This window comes from Pongo pygmaeus, chromosome X (assembly GCF_028885625.2).
Source record: "Pongo pygmaeus isolate AG05252 chromosome X, NHGRI_mPonPyg2-v2.0_pri, whole genome shotgun sequence".
Taxonomy (NCBI): Eukaryota; Metazoa; Chordata; class Mammalia; order Primates; family Hominidae; genus Pongo; species Pongo pygmaeus.
This window is the reverse complement of record NC_072396.2, coordinates 44,894,676-44,915,240: the sequence shown is the minus strand read 5'-3', so window position 1 is coordinate 44,915,240 and position 20,565 is coordinate 44,894,676. Positions and strand designations below refer to the sequence as shown.

The following is a 20,565-nucleotide window of genomic DNA, read 5'->3' as shown; positions in this document are numbered from 1 at the left end:
GGCATCCTTGTCTCGTGCCAGTTTTCAAAGGGAATGCTTCCAGCTTTTGCCCATTCAGTATGATATTGGCTGTAGGTTTGTCATAAATAGCTCTTATTATTTTGAGATATGTTCCATCAATACCTAGTTTATGGAGAGTTTTTAGCATGAAGGGTGTTGAATTTTATTGAGGGCCTTTTCTGCATCTATTGAGATAATCATATGGTTTCTGTCATTGGTTCTGTTTATGTGATTGATTACATTTATTGATTTGCATATGTTGAACCAGCCTTGCATCCCAGGGATGCAGCTGACTTGATCTTGGTGGATAAGCTTTTTGATGTGCTGCTGGATTCGGTTTGCCAGTATTTTATTCAGGATTTTCGCATCAATCTTCATCAGGGATATTGGCCTGAAATTTCCTTTTGTTGTTGTTGTTGTTGTTGTTGTTGTTGTTGTGTCTCTGCCAGGTTTTGGTATCAGAATGATACTGGCCTCATAAAATGAGTTAGGGAGGAGTGCCTCTTTTTCTATTGTTTGGAATAGTTTCAGAAGGAATGGTACCAGCTCCTCTTTGTACCTCTGGTAGAATTTGGCTGTGAATCCATCTGGTCCTGGGCTATTTTTGGTTGGTAGGCTATTAATTACTGCCTCAATTTCAGAACTTGTCATTGGTCTATTCAGGGATTTGACTTCTTCCTGGGTTAGTCTTGGGAGGGTGTATGTGTCCAGGAATTTATCTATTTCTTCTAGATGTTCTAGTTTATCTGCGTAGAGGTGTTTATACTATTCTCTGATGGTAGTTTGTATTTCTGTGGGATCAGTGGTGATATCCTGTTTATCGTTTTTTATTGTGTCCATTTGATTCTTCTCACTTTTTTTCTTTATTAGTCTGGCTAGCAGTCTATCTATTTTGTTGATATTTTCAAAAAACCACCTCCTGGATTCACTGATGTTTTGAAGGGTTTTTTACGTCTCTATCTCCTTCAGTTCCACTCTGATCTTAGTTACTTTTTGCCTTCTGCTAGCTTTTGAATTTGCTATTGCTTCTCTAGTTCTTTTAATTGTGATGTTAGTGTGTTGATTTTAGATCTTTCTCACTTTCTTCTGTGGGCATTTAGTGCTTATAAATTTGCGTCTAAACACTGCTTTAGTTGTGTCCCAGAGATTCTGGTATGTTGTGTCTTTGTTGTCATTTGTTTCAAAGAACTTATTTATTTCTGCCTTAATTTTGTTATTTACCCCGTAGTCATTCAGGAGCAGGTTGTTCAGTTTCCATGCAGTTGTGCGGTTTTGAGTGAGTTTCTTAATCCTGAGTTCTAAGTTGATTGCTCTGTGGTCTGAGAGACTGTTTGTTATGATTTCCGTTCTTTTGCATTTGCTGAGGAGTGTTTTACTTCCCATTATGTGGTCAACTTTAGAATAAATGTGATGTGGTGCTGAGAAGAATGTATACTCTGTTGATTTGGGGTGGAGAGTTCTGTAGATGTCTATTAGGTCCGCTTGGTCCAGAGCTGAGTTCAAGTCCTGAATATCCTTGTTAATTTTCTGTCTCGTTGATCTGTCTAATATTGACAGTGGGGTGTTAAAGTCTTTCATTATTGTTGTGTGGGAGTCTAAATCTCTCTGTAGGTCTCTAAGGACTTGCTTTATGAATCTGGGTGCTCCTATATTGGGTGCATATATATTTAGGATAGTGGGCTCTTCTTGTTGCATTGATCTCTTTACCATTATGAAATGCCCTTCTTTGTCTTTTTTGATCTTTGTTGGTTTAAAGTCTGTTTTATCAGAGACTAGGATAGAAACCCCTGCTTTTTTTCGCTTTCCATTTGCTTGGTAAATCTTCCTCCCTCCCTTTATTTTGAGCCTATGTGTGTCTTTGCATGTGAGATGGGTCTCCTGAATACAGCACACCGATGTGTCTTGACTTTTTATCCAATTTGCCAGTCTATGTCTTTTAATTGGGACATTTAGCCTATTTACATTTAAGGTTAATATTGTTATGTGTGAATTTGATCCTGTCATTATGATGCTAGCTGGTTATTTTGCCCATTAATTGTTGCAGTTTCTTCATAGTGTCAATGGTCTTTACAATTTGGTATGTTTTTGCAGCGGCTGGTACTGGTTTTTCCTTTCCCCATTTAGTGCTTCCTTCAGGAGCTCTTGTAAGGCAGGCCTGGTGGTGACAAAATCTTTCAGCATTTGCTTATCTGTAAAGGATTTTATTTCCCCCTTGCTTATGAAGCTTAGTTTGGCTGGATATGAAATTCTGGATTGAAAATTCTTTTCTTTAAGGATGTTGAATATTGACCCCCACTCTCTTGTGGCTTGTAGGGTTTCTGCAGAGAGGTCTGCTGTTAGTCTGATGGCCTTCCCTTTGTGGGTAACCCGACCTTTCTCTCTGGCTACCCTTGACACTTTTTCCTTCATTTCAACCTTGGTGAATCTGACAATTATGTGTCTTCGGGTTGCTCTTCTTGAGGAGTATCTTTGTGGTGTCCTCTGTATTTCCTAAATTTGAATGTTGGCCTGTCTTGCTAGGTTGGGGAAGTTCTCCTGGATAATATCCTGAAGTGTGTTTTCCAACTTGGTTCCATTCTCCCTATCACTTTCAGGTACACCAATCAAACGTACGTTTGGTCTTTTCACATAGTCCCGTATTTCCTGGGGGCTTTGTTTGTTCCTTTTCATTCTTTCTTCTCTAATCTTGTCTTCACGCTTTATTTCATTAAGTTGATCTTCCATCTCTGATATCCTTTCTTCCGCTTAATCGATTCAGCTATTGATACTTGTGTATGCTTCACAAAGTTCTCGTGCTGTGTTTTTCAGCTCCATCAGGTCATTTATGTTCTTCTCTAAACTGGTTATTCTAGTTAGCAATTGCTCTAACCTTTTTTCAAGGTTCTTAGCTTCCTTGCATTGGGTTAGAACATGCTCCTTTAGCTCAGAGGAGTTTGTTATTACCCACCTTCTGAAGCCTACTTCTGTCAATTCATCAAACTCATTCTCCGTCCAGTTTTGTTCTCTTGCTGGCGAGGAGTTGTGATCCTTTGGAGGAGAAGAGATGTTCTGGTTTTTGGAATTTTCAGCCTTTTTGTGCTCATTTTTCCTCATCTTTGTGGATTTATCTACCTTTGGTCTTTGATATTGGTGACCTTCGGATGGAGTTTTCGTTTGGACATCCTTTTTGTTGATGTTGATGCTATTCCTTTCTGTTTGTTAGTTTTCCTTCCAATAGTGAGGCTTCTCTGCTGCAGGTCTGCTGGAGTTTGCTAGAGGTCCAATCCAGACCTTGTTTGCCTGGGTATCACCAGTGGAGGCTGCAGAACAGCAAAGATTGCTGCCTGTTTCTTCCTCTGGAAGCTTCGTCCCAGAGGGGCACCCTCCAGATGCCAGCCGGAGGTCTCCTTTAAGAGGTGTCTGTCAACCCCTGCTGGGAGGTGTCTCCTAGCAGGAGGCACAGGGGTCAGGGACCCACCTGAGGAGGCAATTTGTCCTTTAGCAGAGCGCGAGCACTGTGCTAGGAGGCCTGCTGCTCTCTTTAGAGCTGGCAGGAGGAAGGTTTAAGTCTGCTGAAGCTGTGCCCACAGCCACCCCTTCCCCCATGTGCTGTGTCCCAGGAAGATGGGAGTTTTATCTATAAGCCTGTGACTGGGGCTGCTGCCTTTCTTTCAGAGATGCCTTACCCAGAGAGGAGGAATCTAGAGAGGTAGTCTGGCTACAAAATCATTGCTGAGCTGTGGTGGACTCCACCCAGTTACAACTTCCTGGCGGCTTTGTTTACACTGTGAGGGGAAAACCGCATACACAAGCCTCAGTAATGGGGGACGCCCCTCCCCCCACCAAGCTCCAGAGTCCCAGATCGACTTCAGACTGCTGTGCTGGCAGCGAGAATTTCAAGCCATTGGTCTTAGCTTGCTGGGGGGAGTCCACTGAGCTAGACCACTTGGCTCCCTGGCTTCCACCTCCTTTCCAGGGGAGTGAGCAGTTCTGTCTCACTGGTGTTCCAGGTGCCACTGGGGTATGAAAAAAAAAAAACTCCTGCAGCTAGCTTGGTATCTGCCCAAACAGCTGCCCAGTTTTGTGCTTGAAACCTAGGGCCCTGGTGGTGTAGACACCCAAGGGAATCTCCTGGTCTGAGGGTTGCAAAGACCATGGGAAAAGCATAGTATCTGGGCCAGAGCACACTGTTCCTCACGGCACGGTCCCTCACGGCTTCCCTTGGCTAGGGGAGGGAGTTCCCTGACCCCTTGCGCTTCCCGGGTGAGGCGATGCCCCACCCTGCTTCAGCTCGCCCTCCGTGGGCTGCACCTACTGTCTAAGCAGTCCCAATGAGATGAGCCGGATACCTCAGTTGGAAATGCAGAAATCACCCTCCTTCTGCATTGATCTCGCTGGGAGCTGCAGACCAGAGCTGTTCCTATTCGGCCATCTTGCCAGCCACCCCCAGAAAAAGATCTTTTGTGCCAGGAATTGAGAATAAATACCAAGAACAGCTAAGAAATGTTTTAAATAATTTCCTTTCAGAGTGGGAACATCATTTTAGCATTTATTCCCTCAGGGAGAAAATTCTTCAATAAATATAGAAATCTTTGGGAAATTAGGAGTTTAATAAGAAGCTTCTATATTGACTTTCATACATTTACTTCTGCTGCAGTGTTTGCTCTCTTTGAACTGTAAAGTTAAAATTAAACAATTTAACTTAGACTGAAAAGAATCCCAATGGTATATTATCAATAATGCTTTTCTTAGAGGCCTCATAATGCCAAAGAAACATTTTTCAATCGATTGAAATAGTGGTCCCATAATTTCATTTAAATATCAGGGATAATACTGAAGAGTCTTGGGAAGCCATCATGTCTCCCCGCTGTCTTGGGTTAAGACTGCACCTAGACTGCCCTCGACAGATAGAAATTTCAAGAATTTTCAAAAAGATTGTATAACTTGATTTGGGATAACATCTCCCTTGTCAGTGTGCACTTCCTTATATAACAGTCCTATTTGGTTACATCAGATGAAATGGGGGCAGTTTAACTCCACGACAGGGCTGCGAAAGTGCAAATAGAGGGAAGAGCTGCATCAAGAAGACTATGGAACTAGTGGTTCCTGGGACAGAGGATGGCCGAGGCAGAGGCTCTGCAGACCTTAAGACCTTCTCCATTTGCTGTGCTCCTGTTTCTCCGGGGCATTCTTATCCTTGATACCTAAAGCTTTTTGAGCTAAAATAAAACAGTGAATATATTTCTTCCCTTTTACCTTCACAAAAATCTTTGAATGAGTAAGAATTATGTACACATATGAATTTCCTAGTGAAAAGACAAATTATGTTTTTGGTTGAGATATAATTAACATAGAGTCAAACATATAAATCTTAAGTGTATAGGTCAACAAGTTTGTAAAATGTGTGCAATTGCGTAACCAACACAAAAATCGAGATGTAGAATATTTTTACCACCTCAGAAAGTTCCTTTCTCCCCCTTTCTGGTCAAATTCCCTACCCAGAGGCAATTACTGTTCTGATTTCTGTCACCATAGATTAGTTTTGTCTGTTCTTCAATAAGAATTTTAAATCTTTTTGAAAAGTCAGTTTTAAAAAATATTAAATAAGTATAGTTTTTTTCTTTAATCTTTTTTTTTTTTTTTTTTTTTTTTTGACAGAGTATTGCTCTGTCACCCAGGCTGGAGTGCAGTGACACAATCTCGGCTCACTGCAACCTCTGCCTCCCAGGTTCAAGGGATCTTCTTGCCTCAGCCTCCTGAGTAGCTGGGATTACTGGCACCTGCCACCGGACCTGGCTAAACTTTTTTGTATTTTTGGTAGAGACGGCCAGGCTGGTCTCAAACTCCTGGCCTCAAGTGATCGACCCACTGTGTTCTCTCAAGGTGCTGAGATTACAGGTGTGAGCCACCCCGCCTGGCCAGAAGTATAGTTTAGTGTATTAATGTTTAATATGAAAAATTTCCTCATACTTGTTTGTCTCTATTCTTTTTTTTTTTTTTTTTTTGAGATGGAGTCTCACTCTGTCGCCCGGGCTGGAGTGCAGTGGCGCTATCTCTGCTCACTGCAAGCTCCACCTCCCAGGTTCACGCCATTCTCCTGCCTCAGCCTCCCGAGTAGCTGGGACTACAGGCGCCTGCCACCACGCCCGGCTAATTTTTTGTATTTTTATTAGAGACGGGGTTTCACTGTGTTAGCCAGGATGGTCGCAATCTCCTGACCTCGTGATCCACCCGCCTCGGCCTCCCAAAGTGCTGGGATTACAGGCGTGAGCCACCGTGCCCGGCCAATTCTTAAGGTTAAAACTGGTTATAGATGCATATGTATCTATGTCATAGTTGAAATTAAAAACAAAATCACAGAATAATCTGTAGAAAAATATATGTTTTTTTTTTTTTTTTTCGAAATGGAGTCTCACTCTGTTGACCAGGCTATAGTGCAGTGGTGTGAACATGGCTCATTGCAGCCTTGACCTCCTGGGGTCAAGCAATTCTCCCATCTCAGCCTCCCAAGTAGCTAGGACTACAGGCGTGTGACACCATACCTGGCTAATTTTTTTTTTTTTTTTTTTTTTAAGAGTTGTGTTTTTGCCATGTTGCCCAGGCTGGTCTTGAACTCCTGAACTCAAGCAGTCTTCCCGCCTTGGCCTCCCAAAATGCTGGGATTACAGGCATCAGCCACCGTGCCTGACCAAAAATATATCTTTATATATTTGTCACTTGATTGTGTGTATCTTAGATGTGATTATGCAAACCCTGCAACTATTATTGACATTTTCTCCATTTGCAGGTTGTAGAACACGTAGAGCCCCTACGTCCCTACGAATCCCTCGACACCCTGAAACAGTTCCTCCAGTATCATGGCAAGATTTTGTGTTTCTTCTGCCTGTGGGATGACTCAGTCTCGATGTTTGGAGACCGTAGAGAACTCATCCTGCATTACTTCTTGTGTGATGATACTATTGAAATCAAAGAATTGCTTCCACACAACTCAGGCCGAGATGCTCTAAAAATGTTCCTCCGGAGGAGTAAGCTACCCAAGGTGAGCAGTGGACATAACCACTTTCTGAATTTGCTTGTGGGTCAAGAGACAAGTCACTGTTTGGAATGTTGTGTGTTATGACTATATGATGATAGTAACCATGCACTAGTGCAGGTATTTAGAAAACTTTCATTTTGTGCTCTCTATTAATATACATCTATGAAAGTAATACAGAGAATATGATCAATTAGAGTTGGAACATTGAAGTTAAGGCAAGTAAAGGAAAAAAGTCAAATGTAAGAGAAAGCACCTATTCATCATTGAGTTCACATCCAGTTTTATGAAACTAAATGACTCCTTAGTAAAAGAATTGCTTGTGGCTTTGGACAGGGCACTGCAGACTACAGAAGAGAGCCCATGGTTTGGTCTGGGTTGTGAATACAAACACACACTTATACACGTGCACCTACATGTGCATGTACATATGCACTCACAAACATACACATGCAAGTTTACAAACCAAAGTGCCTTTTCTGAATGTAGCAACTAGTCACCAACTAGCCACTAGCTAGTGGCAGTGATGACTTTTGCATTTTATTTAATATTAAAAAGAGTTGTCAGATTGATTTCTACAAATATTTATGGCCATTTGAGAGCTCATGTAATTTGGGTGGGTGCAGCAGAAACAGCCCAGACCTGGATTAGAGTTGTGAGTCTGCCCCTTAATAGCTGTGTTACCTTGGGCAAATCACTTTAACCTCTTTGAGCTTATTTCCCCGTCTTTAAAATGTCATAACATAGTAAAAAAAAAAAACCAAAAAAACACCATCTAAGGACCTGTAAACACCTGTAAGGACACTTAAAAACATAAAGGCTTTTTCAAAAGCTCTGTGTTATATATTTTCTTTCTTATTTGGATAAAGTGTCTTCTTAGTGCACATGAAAAGGTTACCATAATGCTAATTTCCAAGGCAAATAACTGCTGGCCATTCAGTCCTCACTGGAAGGCTTTTCCAGATTCTATGAGCCCACTGCTGGAAGCCCTACTGCGTTTGCTTGGAGGCAGGAGAGGCACAATTTGTCCCAGAGGGAGCCCTGGGATACGCATAGCAGGCAACCAGGAGGTGCCAGAAAAACCTGTTTTTAGAATGGCTTTGAAAAATAGGCTAAATATAAAATAATAATGACATACCTGACATTTACAGTGTGCCAACATCAGTTAATTCATTTTATTCATTCATTCAACAAATATTCATTGAGTGCCACCTCTATGCCAGCCCTGGGGTTATAGTAAGAAAGGGAATGGATTAAATCCTACCACATCTTGTTTTGATTTTGTCTTCCAGAATTGCCCACCTAGAGTCTATCAACCAGGCCAGATAACAGATCGAGCAGTTCTCAATTCATATGGTGACTTTATGAAGAACCAAGCGGATAGCTACCTGTTCGACAGATATAAGGGAAGGAACCTCATATTTTATTACCTGTTTCTAGTGTGACTTCTTTGGAACCTGAACAGTGGGGCGAGTTACGTACTCTTCTCTTGTGAGATTGTGAATGAAATCGATGAATACATAAATGTATGCATTGTACTGCTATTTATCAGTAATAAACATGCTGAAATGTCTATATAAATACATACAATGCATTGCAGTTTGTAAGTCTAATACTACAGTGCTAAAATAATACTTTAGAATATTAACATCAACTGGTTGCTTTTTTATTTGATTTTTAAAATTTAGTTATTAAAGATTGAAGTTTTATTGTTAATTTCCTTTTTTTCTCTGGGAAGGGGTTCCTGGTTCTTTGGAGGGTCCATGGTGCCAATGCTACGTTCCTTTGTCTTTTTTAGCTAGGAAAAGTAGACCAAGAGTTTTACAAAGATAGTGACCTGTCCCTAGGAGTCACCATCAATGTGTGGGGAAGAAAAGTGCTCCTTTATGACTGTGATGAATTTACAAAGTCTTATTATAAGTCTAAATATGGAATTGGTAAGTGATACATATGTCAATTAAAAATATTTTTTAAATTAAATTGTTTGTTCCCTAATTAAGATTTTACTTTGGAGTTTCAAATGCTAGGCTCATAATAGCTACCATTTATTGTGCATTTGCTATCTTCCAGCCGTTTGTTGTCTTACATATTCCAAACAATTCTCTATGGATAGGCTCATTATCCCCATTTTAGGGGTGAAAAAAACCGAGGCTTAAAGGGAGCTCATTTGTCCAAGGTTATGCAGTGAGCAAAGAGTGAGCCAAGATTCGAACTTGTCTGCCTGATGCCAGGGGGGTAAATGTTTTGGTTTAGCAATCGAAATGGAAATCTGAATGCTTTTCTTTTCACTTAATTCTTCTTACCACACTGGATATACCTAATTGAGTTATTGAGGGAATTCTCTTCTGCTAGTTTGCTCTACCTTACCTGGTGAGGCTCAGCCAGGTTTTAAGCTTCTCTCTTCTCAGATATTAACTCCATTCCGATAAGGTTCAGAATGAAAATGAGCGATTGATTAAGCACCTACTGTATGTAGGTCACTGTAGTAGACTTAGGAGATAGAGTTGTGTAAGAGGTTTCTAGGCTGGAAGGGGAACTGAGACCTGCAGCGTGTGACACTGTGTTATGAGTGTCTTGGAAGCTGGCGGAGGATGTGACGTGAAACCTAAAGCATAAACCCTCATTTGTTAAACTCCCCTCTACCTGAGGCTCCAGGTACCTGCTGCTGCTAGGAATTGATGGGACTTGCTGACCTCCCAGTTTGGGACTGGAGTTGGGATAGTGGGTACTTAGTCCTGTACTTCTTTCTGAACCTTGGAGTATTCATATGAATACACTTCCCCGAGGGGCGAGATGGAAGCCAAGTGCAACCGCAGCTTCTTAAAAGACAAGGTGCTTTGTCGCTAGAATGAGATGAAGCCATGTTATGTGTCTTGTTGTCCGCATTGTGTAGTATTCCTGGCCTTCTGGGAATCTTTATACTGTGAGAGAAGGCACATCAAGTACACAAGGGGGTTAGAGTGAAAAGGCTTTCAGTTTTACTCTTAGGTTCATTAGGGGAATTTGTTGCACTGCATCTGCATGCCAGATTAGTCAAAATGTATGGGCCCTACTGGGGCCAAATTGGTGGCCTCTTTTTATTTTATTTTCTAAAATTAGTCCCCTTCAGTGGACACAGTTGGGCATATTTGCCTTGGGGACTGTGGACAAGAAGCAGCCAGGAATGTGCAGGTGGCAGCTGCTATAGAGAAGCTGCTGGTGGCCCCTAGACTATGGGAAAAGAATTTGGCCTTTAATAAATGTAGATAGATGCCTGTTTGGAATCCGTAAGTCTTTAGTGTAGAATGAAAATTTAAATGTATATATCAAGATGAGTCACCAAAAACCGTAACTTACACCTGATGGTTACCTTAATATAAAGGATGTGGTAAGTGTTCCAAAGCATTATATGATTCCTTAAACATGAAGTCTAACTTTTGGTTGATGTTTGTCTGTCAGCTTGGCGAGAATATGAAAGTTGCATTTGGGAAAATGAATGTCCTACTGGTGGGACTTAGTATGTTGTTAGGGTCTTAACGGCTTCTCTAGAAAATTTTTCGAGGCAGTGTGAATTCCCTGGTGTGCTCCAAATCAAGCCATCCTGGGTAAATGTATCAGCTTCAAATGTCCTGTGGTCCATTTCAGTCGAGTCCTTGTGCTTAATTTCTTTCTGTTCACTTCTTTTGTTCACTCTGTGGACTAATTGTATTATGTATTATTCCACTCTGTGGACTAATTGTATTATGTCTCCTGTGTAATGACACCCCAACGTATTTTGGGGGAGAAAAAAAAGTAGTCTGTGCCTTTAAAGCTAATATAACATGAGTATTATGCATTTAAACAGAGAACTATGCAAAAGCAAAATTATGATGCATTTCATAGTCACACTGACTTTTTATATTTCTCATAACATATGTTAAAATATCCCATTTAACAGACAGTATTATTACACAACATTTCTTGAGTTACAACAGTGTACTTAATGTAAGTAAAGACTAGAAATTATATCTATGATGAGGTAGAGGGGAGAATGAATCAGTATTCTCTGATAATCTTTGCATTTGCTTTTCCTGATTTTTTGGTAAGGTTAAATTAATATCCTTAATGTTACTTAGATACAGTTATTTCTGCCATTTTAATTTTATTTATAGTTCATCTGGTCTCAGCAATTTTTTAAATTGACCAAATTACGTGCGTTATGTTTTGGTATCCTTAAAACCCAAATCAGGACAAAGTCCCATCAATCACTGTGGTTCTGTCAATAATTGTGGTCACATTTCCTCCCTTGTCAATAATTGTGTTCAGTAGAAAACCTGGCTATCTCCACTGTGCAGCACGCAGGAAGGATCTGATAAGCACCAGCAACACAGCTAGGGGCCTCTCTAGCAGGAAGTCGGGGGAGATTTCTAACGCGGTATGCCACCTTGGTGCTTTAGTACCTTCTCCTGTGTAATGACACCCCAACATATTTTGGGGGAGAAAAAAATGGCAGACAAAGAGAAGGAGTTGGCCACAGTCCCAAGAAAGGTACACGGATAACCTTTCTATTTATGTAGAAGTGGAGGGCTTGCTAGAATTCCAAGAGACACTTGAGCTCCTGTGTAAAACTCAATCTCTTAAGATGATTCCTTCATACATTTAAGGATTCTAAGGAGAAGGTGATTCCATAGATTTCTGCTCTTTAATAGTGCAGTGTGACCCCCTCCATCAGGCAGTTTGGCCATCCTGCTGGCCCTGGCTTGCCTGCCGGGCTGTAGCACGTCACTCCCTCATTATTTTATGTGAATGAACACGGTCCGGCAGATGGAGGTCTGTTGATCTTTCCTATAGCATGAAGGTTGAAAAAGGCTCTAGGGGTTCCAGCAGGTGTTTCTTTCACTAAAAGGACAGGGATTAAATGTAAACTGTTCTTACGTAGAAATTTCTGCTTTAGGTTATTATTTGTCTATCAGTGGACTTTCTTATTTTTTCTTAGTGGCTGGGACAATGAAACTAATAACAAGATTGTTCATTCTCATTGCTTTTGAACACTTATTGGGCTATGCTTAGATTGAACAAAAATCTTAAAGTACCTTTAATTTTGTGGAGTCATTTCTGGCCATCTCTGAATTTTTAGGAACAGCAGGACATTTAAGATGAGTGTTTAATGATTATTTGAGTGAATTGGACACTTAAAATTGCACCAATAGGATAGAATTGGCTTCTGGTCTCATCACATGGCCCTGATGGACCTAACAATTTTGTTTCTTTTGCTTCCCCTATAAAATGAAGATGGTTGAGATGGGAGGATTCTTAAAGTTTTTATAGCTCTAACATGATGTGATTCATGAATTTAGGTTTCATTGAAATCATTTGACGTGGGTATTGAATACAAGCACAAGTGGATTTACCTTGAAGCTAATGAAGCATGATCTTTAGAGGTCTTCCTTTCCAGGGGTCCCAATTCAAGGCCCTGGCCTAATTTTGTCTTAGTAATTTGACATTCTTTGTCTAGAAGAGCTTCGCCCAAATTATTTAAGCTTCCAGCCTCCCAAAACCTGTATTCATCTTTAGGCTACTAGAACATAAGCAGTGAACTTTGAGGTAACTGAAGGCTTTTCCCAATAGTCTTTCCCACTGAGATGGTGAACAGAAAATCACCACGAAGAAGCATTAAGACTCCTTTGTAATATGTATCATCTGTCTGCCGATTTGTTGGAATCTAGTCAACCATGGATGGGCATTCGATATATATGTATGTTTTGACAAGTCACTTGGAATTAGAGGAATCAGATAATTAAAAGACATATCTGTCTCAGGATCTAGCAGAATGCCAACTTGAGACATTGGGGAAGATGCTTTGTACAAAGATGTGTACTTTTTCATTTATTCAATGAATATTTTTGAACACCTAAAACACGAAGGAACATGATGGAAAACCAAAGTGAGGAAACTTGTCATTCAGCTGTGAGTCCAGAGCTTTGTGAATGTATGCAAATTACCCAGCTAAATGGGATTTAAAGTTGGATCTTGAGCCAGAGTTTCCAAAAAGATGTATGTGGTGGTATAAAAGTCAGGCATGATGGAGTGGAAAAGTTCTCAGCGTTTATACACTAGATGGCACTGTGGGTGCAGAGGAAAGCTCTAAATTGGTTCTTTTGTTACTTAAATCTGTTGCAAAAATTATATGGTTGAGAAAACAACAGTGTGTTATAAGCCCTGTAATTCTTGGGGGAAGTGTAGAATGCAGTCCTAATTACTTTGAGATTCAATATGTGTCCTCTTTTGGTTAGACTGCTTAGATTGGTATGTAGAGTTGTATGTATATGTCTCCTGTTGTAAGAAACTGCTCAGGCCCAGATTTTTAAATAATCACGTAGAGCTCTCCTGCCATGGCTATGATGTTCTTCCTGAAATGAAAGACCAAACAGTGGTGCGTTAGATGTAATGGTTAGCAATGATAGAGTCTACCGCAATTCTGCCCAGTTCCAAGATTTGAACTCTCCTCTTTATTTCCAAGACTTTTCTTTAATCACCATAATAATAGCAATAGTTGAAGCTCACAAGTCACTTCTGTACTGGCAGACTGGCTCCCCCCTTTCACTGAGTCACCTTTATAAACATGTCTGCTGTAAGCAGTCTCTGCTAGGATGTAACAATACTCTTTGGGGATTGTTTTTGGGGAAATTTCACACAAAGACTGCTAGGAAGTCTAAGGAAATATGAAAGCTGAAAATGTTTTCAACAAGAGTTAGAAATGGCCTCAAGCCCTTAGCCTTTTGATCATCAGTTAAAAAACAAAACAAAAACCAAACAACCACCTTAATATTAAGAGTTAGGTTGTCTTGGATGAAAAATTGATACCCATTTTCTCTTCTGGAGGTGTGCACTAAAATTTGTACTCTTCTTCTATGGGAACTTTGACAGTGGAAAAGGAAATATTTACTTATGTAGAACTCCTTTCATTCATGATTGAAAACACCTATGTCATACTGTAGCTTGGGGAAGAAGTAGAAAATAGATTCTGTGGGAGTTTGTTTTGTTTTGTTTTGTTTCAGGAAAGATCTGGCATCTTTTTTTGCCATTTATGTTGGGGACAAACACAGTGACTTGGATAGATCAGGTCAATATGTTCCTTGCTCTGGAGAGCACGGTTGATTCTGAGATTGTACAGCCTCGCAAGTGAGTACCTGAAAGCTCCTAGGCTATTACAAATATGTTACCAGCTCTCTTTCCACCTCTCTTTCCTCACAGATGATAAGTATATAAATAAAATCAACACTATTTACCACGTAGCACTCCCTTGGAGAGAGTAGGCAGTTGGCTATTTTAAAAGTTTTTTCTCTTTCTGTTTTGTTTGTTCGCTTCATTGCATTTGAGTGCAATTGTAGTCTTTTCTTGGGCTTAACAAAAGCTACCTGGGGCCGTGGCTGGTGAGAAGAAAGTTTTGTTTTGGTGTTTGTTTTTGAACTACATAGGGAAGTAGTATGACCTGGAGTTGCTTTGGAGGCAATGGAGGATACTCAAATAGAGGGTGCAGTAGGAGGAGCGGGTGGATGGGGAAGGATAAAGGTGAATAGTCAGGAGTAAGTCCTATTTGGAAAAGAATTTTATTAGTGAGTGTTGACTGAGATAGGAGAGGGCTAAATTACAAGTTAAAATGTGGAATGAGTGGCATAAAGTTTCAAGTTTGAATTTTCATATTATTGGAAAAATCAGAGGAGAACAAAAAATATTCAGAAATGGGAATGTGATGACAAAATATAAACGTTTACTTATTTGACATAGATTCTTTTTTTTTTTTTTTTTTTTTACTTTTGAACCAGTGGTGATTATTAAGTGAGTTCCATGGTTTTTGTAAACATGATTGAAAAGTACTCTCACAGGATTTTGCTGTGTTTTGTTTGAAAGAGTTTAAAATAGTCTACAAAGATCTCCATGTTCATCTTGAAAACATAACAAACGTTTCAAAACAGCCATAATCAGGGCAAAAAAAATATTGATGTTTTGTTTGCCTTTGTTTTGTTCTAGAGAACTTTACCTCAGTTTCATGCAAGCCTCCTTCTCCTCCTCCAAAAATAGAAAGGAAATTTCCACCTTACAACGGTTTTGGTTCTGAAGAGGATTCTCTCCGTAACTGCATAAACCTCAAGCCCACACCTCATCAGAGGAACTTCAAGAAGTTTATGGAAAAAGACAGGTGCTTGAGGGAACCATGATTTTAGTCTGATCTTTCCCAAATGTGTTTGGGGTTTATAACATAGTTCTCATGACGAAACAGATGTCACGCAGCTCATCTAATCGCAAGTCCAGGGAGACATTATTATAGGCTTTTAATGAGGTTGATTAACATGCACGTATTAACAGGTTCTTACTTGAGTGCTTATTTTAATAAGTATCATCTGGAGGCCCTAAAGTAATATTATCTCCAATCTATGTTGCCTTTCCATATCTATCTATATATCTGTCTCCGAAAATAGGAAAGATGTAGAGTAGGAGTTAGCAAGCTCTTTCTTAAAGGGTCAGATAGGAAATATTTTTGGCTTTGTGGGCCATACGGTGTCTGTCACAACCACTCAGATCTGCCTTTGTAGCGTGAAAGCACCACAGACAGAATGTAAATGATTGTGTGACTGTGTTCCAATAAGACTTTTTTTATGGACACTGACATTCAAGTTTCATATAATTTTTACATATCACAAAATATTACTCTTATTTTGATTTTGCCAACCGTTTCAAAATGTAAAAACCATTCTTATCTCAAAAGTCATATAAAAACAGGTGGCCTGGTAGATTTGGCTCACTGACTGTGGTTTACCAACCCCTGCTATAGAGATTTCAAGGATTTATATGTGTTTTTAAAAATGTTATTTGGTGATTAATGTTGTTTTCACTTGAGAGGTTGGTGGAGTTCAGTAACCATAGATTTCTCACTTGGCTGAATATAATTTTAAATGATGGACTTTCAGAAGTATTCCTAATAGACATGGAGAAAAACCTGCCTGTAAATCATGCATACAGAATGTAGACACTGCCCTCGGCTACTTTTTGCTTCTGCAGAGAGAGCAGGCCCTGGAGAAAGAAGTCAGGGGAAAAGTGGTGGGGAAACATTGTAGATGCTTGAATAGGATGTGGGCTAAGGGTTACAGTCCTGTGTGAGGGAAATAATGGATCAGGAGATCCTGGGGAGAAAAAGTGATAAAGGGAACGTGGTAAGTCTAGGAGAAGGAGAAGAAAAAGACATCCTGAATTTCATAAAATTGATTGGGGTCAGGTGCTGTTGTAGCACATTTGAAGGAGAGAGAACAGTAGTAGTGTTGTATCTATAAAAGTGGTAAAAATCGATTAAGAATTATATAGAATGTCTTAAAGTCTGCCTTTGCTATGACATGATGTCCTTTGTCTTTCTAGAAATAATCTTTTACTTTTAAGGATTTTAGGGTTCTATTTTTAAATTTTAGATTTGATGCTTCTCAGGAATGGTCCCTGTACTTTTTAGAAATGCTAATTACTGTGCCTCCCCTCCCCACCCCCCAGCCTGACTGAGATAGAAGCTCTGGGGAAGGGGCCCAACATTCTGAATTTTCTCGTCTTCCAGTGGATTCTGAGACACACCAGTGTTTGAGAACCACTGATTTTTATCACATAAGAGGGTTGCCAGCTTATACTCTGTCCTCCCTTATCGAGAACAGTGTTTAGGTGAGGTTCCAGGGTAGGACTTTTGATGGCTAACTGCTGTTTTTAAGGACAACCACCCGAAGGAGGTGGGCAGGAAGAATGTCCCTATTGTAAAAGGAGAGGGAATTTTTCTTATAAGTAAACAAGATGAAATATTATCCAGGGTGTTGCTTCTGGAACCCAGGGGAAAACCGTTCTTTGTGAGTAGTTGACTTAGTCCCTCTTTCTGTCTACACTGGGTAAACTTGCCCACAGAACACTGACTGTAGATGGTACTCCATGTTCTTGTCATGTCGTCATGGCTGGAGAATGGTAGTATAGGCACAAATGTCTCTCATTTTGTTCTTTCTGTCCACTGCTCAATCTGTGCCAGGAATATACTTTCCTCAAGCTCTTCTCACACAGGGACCATGTTTCCATAGTAACTAGCACATTCAGCTGGAGACTTATACATGAGTTTGAATAACCCAAGGTTTTAAAACTGTAAGAACCTAAGGAAGATGATTTCACAAAGCATACAAAGAATAGTTTTTTAAAATACAAGTAAACTGTGAATTGAGACATGGAATTGTACATGACACATTGATTATATATATATTGCTATTAAAAATGTACTTGGTGCTCTTGTTACGAGGTTAATGCTGATCTATGAGTCATTGGAGGGAATAGTTTCAGATTAAAGCATATGAGCTTTTGATGGATATAAAGATCTTCTTTATTATCTGGGTAGATATCACTGCAGTAGCCTGCTGGGCAGATTGTCTAGTCTGAGGAGGGAGAACCAGGATAATATCTTTCTTGCTGCACCAGGCTGAATTAGTTACTCTGTTCTTTGTGTGCCCACAGTACTCTGTTGATTATATCTCTAATAATAATATTACTACTATTACTGATTACTCATAATAAGCCATTAGTGGTTACTATGTGCTATGTTACAATACTTAATCTAATTTAATCATCAAATCCTTGGAAAGTAGATAATGTTGTTGTACCTACTTTTTACATGAGAAAACTGAGGTTCAGAGAGGCCATGCAACTTCCTCAAGGTCACACAGCTAATTTTTAGCTGAACTAGGAACTGAACCCAGGGAAATCTGACTTCTGGAATTTACCTGTCTTTCGAAAGAACCTATACATATAACAGTGCATCTTAATGACTTGTTTATGTAATTTGTGGGCTCCTCTTAGACCAAGAGCTCCTTGAGGGCAGGGGCCAGCTTTATTGCTTCCATAAGAGTTAGTGCTGGCTATATATTTGGGGATCAATAGTTTGTCTAAGAAGAGAAGGAATGAATGAAGAAGTGAGCAAGTAGAATAAATGTTCACTCATCCAGTTCTTAATCATGGATAGAAGAGACAGATGACTTCTCACCAGGAGGGTTATTATACCAGACTTGTGCCAGTCATAACCATACAGCATCTAAAAATTCATGGTTTAATCTTCATCTCTGTCTTGTTACAGATATTGTCCATCTGCTGTCCCCACCAGTCATTTTTTTCCTTCTTTTAAAAATGTTTCCCCATTAATAAAAATAAGCCTTCATGTGTCTTCCAACCATAAGACTCTATAGCTCTAGATATATTTGAGGTTTTTAGTAGGTGTATAGCCCGGGATGAGCCATTCATTATCTTAGTGAACAACTAGTTCTTGAATCCCTGCTGTGTGCCAAGCAGTGTTCTGGGTGTTTGTGATACATCAGTGAACAAAATAGACACTAAGGCCTGCCATCGTGGAACTTATATTCTAGTTCTGGGAGGTGGACCATCAATTAATACATAAGTAAATTATGAAGTATTTACAAGATGTTAAGTACTATGAAAAAAATAAGGTATTGAGTTGCTGTGGAAAGAATAAAGGCAGATTGGGAGTATGGGGCTGAGGAACATTCCTGGTTGCAATTTTAAATAGTGTGGTCTTGACGGACTTTACTGAGGAGAGGAAATGTGCTCTAGGCAAAAGGAACAGTCGGTGTAAAGGCCCTGAGCAAAAAGTGTGCCTGGGATGTGCAAGGAGCATCCGGGAGGCCGACATGGGTGGAGTAGATGAGTAAAGAGCAGAGCACACAGAGAGGAGATGAGAGTGTATGGGGGACTGGGTACACAGGGCTCTACAGACTGTTTAAGGATGCTTTTGACTTTGAGTGATAAGGGGGCTATTAGAAAATTTGAGCAGAGAAGTGACTTGAGCTGATTTTCTTCTTAAAAGAATCATTCCAGTGTAGTGTTGAGAGCAGACTATAGATGGCAATGGTGGAAATTAAGACTGGGTAAGAAGCTACTGCAGTAGTCCAAGAGAAAAGTTTTGGTGGCTCAGATCTGGGTGAGCACAGTGGAAGTGATGAAATTAATTAGTGGATCTTGGAATTATTTTGAGGGTAGGGCCAGTGGGATTCCCTGACAAACTGGATATGAAGTATGAAAGAAGTGAGGAGTTAAGATGACTCTCAAAATTTGGGCTTGAGCAACTGGAAGGGTGGAGTTGACATCCACTGAGCTGAGAAAGACTGGAGATAGGGTAGGTTTAGGGACAAGAGTAGAAGTTCAGTTTTAGAACCAGTTAAGTTTGGGATGTCTGTTAGATATCAAGTGGCAATAGCAAGTAGGCAGTTGGATACATGTGTGAGTATAGGGTTCAGAAGACAGGTGAATGTGGATGCCATCAGCATGTAGATGGTATTTAAAGCCATGATACCAAATTGTATTAAAGCCTTGAGATTGGATGAGATCACCAAGGGAGTGAATATACCTAGAGCAGAGCATGACCAAGGAATAAACTCTGGAACATCCCCAATTAGGAGCTTGGGGAAAAAAGGAGGAACCAACAAAGGAGACTAAAAAGGAGCAAACAAGGAGGTAGGAGCAAAACCAAGAGAATGCTGGATCCCGGAAGCCAGTGAAGCAAGAGTAACACCGAAGGAGTGATCATTTGTGCCAATTGCTGCTGATTGGTTAAGTTAGATAGGCACAAAAAATTAAGCATTGGAATTGGCATTGTGGAGATCATTGTTGACCTCTACAAGAGCAGTTTAGGTAGAGCAAACCTAATGGAAATGGATTCAAGAGAAAATGGGAGAAGAATTTGAGGTAATGATTTTAGATAACTCTGGGCTGTATGTAGAAAAAGTTAAGACATGGCTTCTGGACCTAGGAACTTATAATTTGTTTGGGGACAACGGGAATAAACACATTTTTAAAACAACCATCCAAGAGTACAAGTCTATATAGAGCTAAATTGGGTGTGACCTTACAATTGATGCAGGAGGTATAAGTAGGGGTCAACTGGAGTATTGTGATAAAAAAGAATATTCTGGGAAGTTCGAGAAGTAGTTATTAGGGAAATATCTGAAAACATTTGCAGTGCTTCTCAAAGTATGCCCAGGGGACCGCCTTATCAGAATCTTCTGGGGTGCTTATTAATAATGCAGGTTTCTGGAGATGTTAGCTAACTACTGAATCCCCCCGTATCTCTGGGGTTTGGACTCTGGATTCTGTATATTTAACAAGCTCCCCAGGTGACTTTTATATACAATAAACTTTGTGAACTGCTAGTCTAAAAATTTTATTGAGTAGATTATATTCTCAATTGATGAGATCTCCAGAACACTAGATTTAGGTGAAAAAAAAAGGCATATTGAACATGTGAAAAACCCACACTTAACATATACACTTATAAATTATAAGAAGTTAAATTTACAGTAATATTCCTTTTCCTGAAGTTAGACCTTCCTCAGTTGTTTCAGTGATATTTCGAGTATCTGAAATGTTATGGCTTTTTTGTGTGAGAGGGGCTACCAAATCTATTTGTTACGTATAAATCCAATTATGTACCAGAGAAGATGGTTGACAAGGCATAGCTTCCCCCCACACTATATGAGGTCTGTCTGAAGCCTGGAAACTGGGTACAGAGAAAACAGCCA

General features: G+C 40.0%; 1 protein-coding gene across 1 annotated transcript in view; it reads left to right on the top strand.

The window, feature by feature from the left end:
- Positions 1 to 20,565, top strand: part of EFHC2 (EF-hand domain containing 2) — a 202,366-nt gene that overhangs the window by 86,555 nt on the left and 95,246 nt on the right. Inside the window, exons 6-9 of the mRNA XM_063660208.1 lie at positions 6,767 to 7,018; positions 8,305 to 8,418; positions 8,811 to 8,949; positions 15,002 to 15,170. Of these exons, the coding sequence (XP_063516278.1) occupies positions 6,767 to 7,018; positions 8,305 to 8,418; positions 8,811 to 8,949; positions 15,002 to 15,170 (674 nt within the window). The remainder of the gene's footprint in view (positions 1 to 6,766; positions 7,019 to 8,304; positions 8,419 to 8,810; positions 8,950 to 15,001; positions 15,171 to 20,565) is intronic.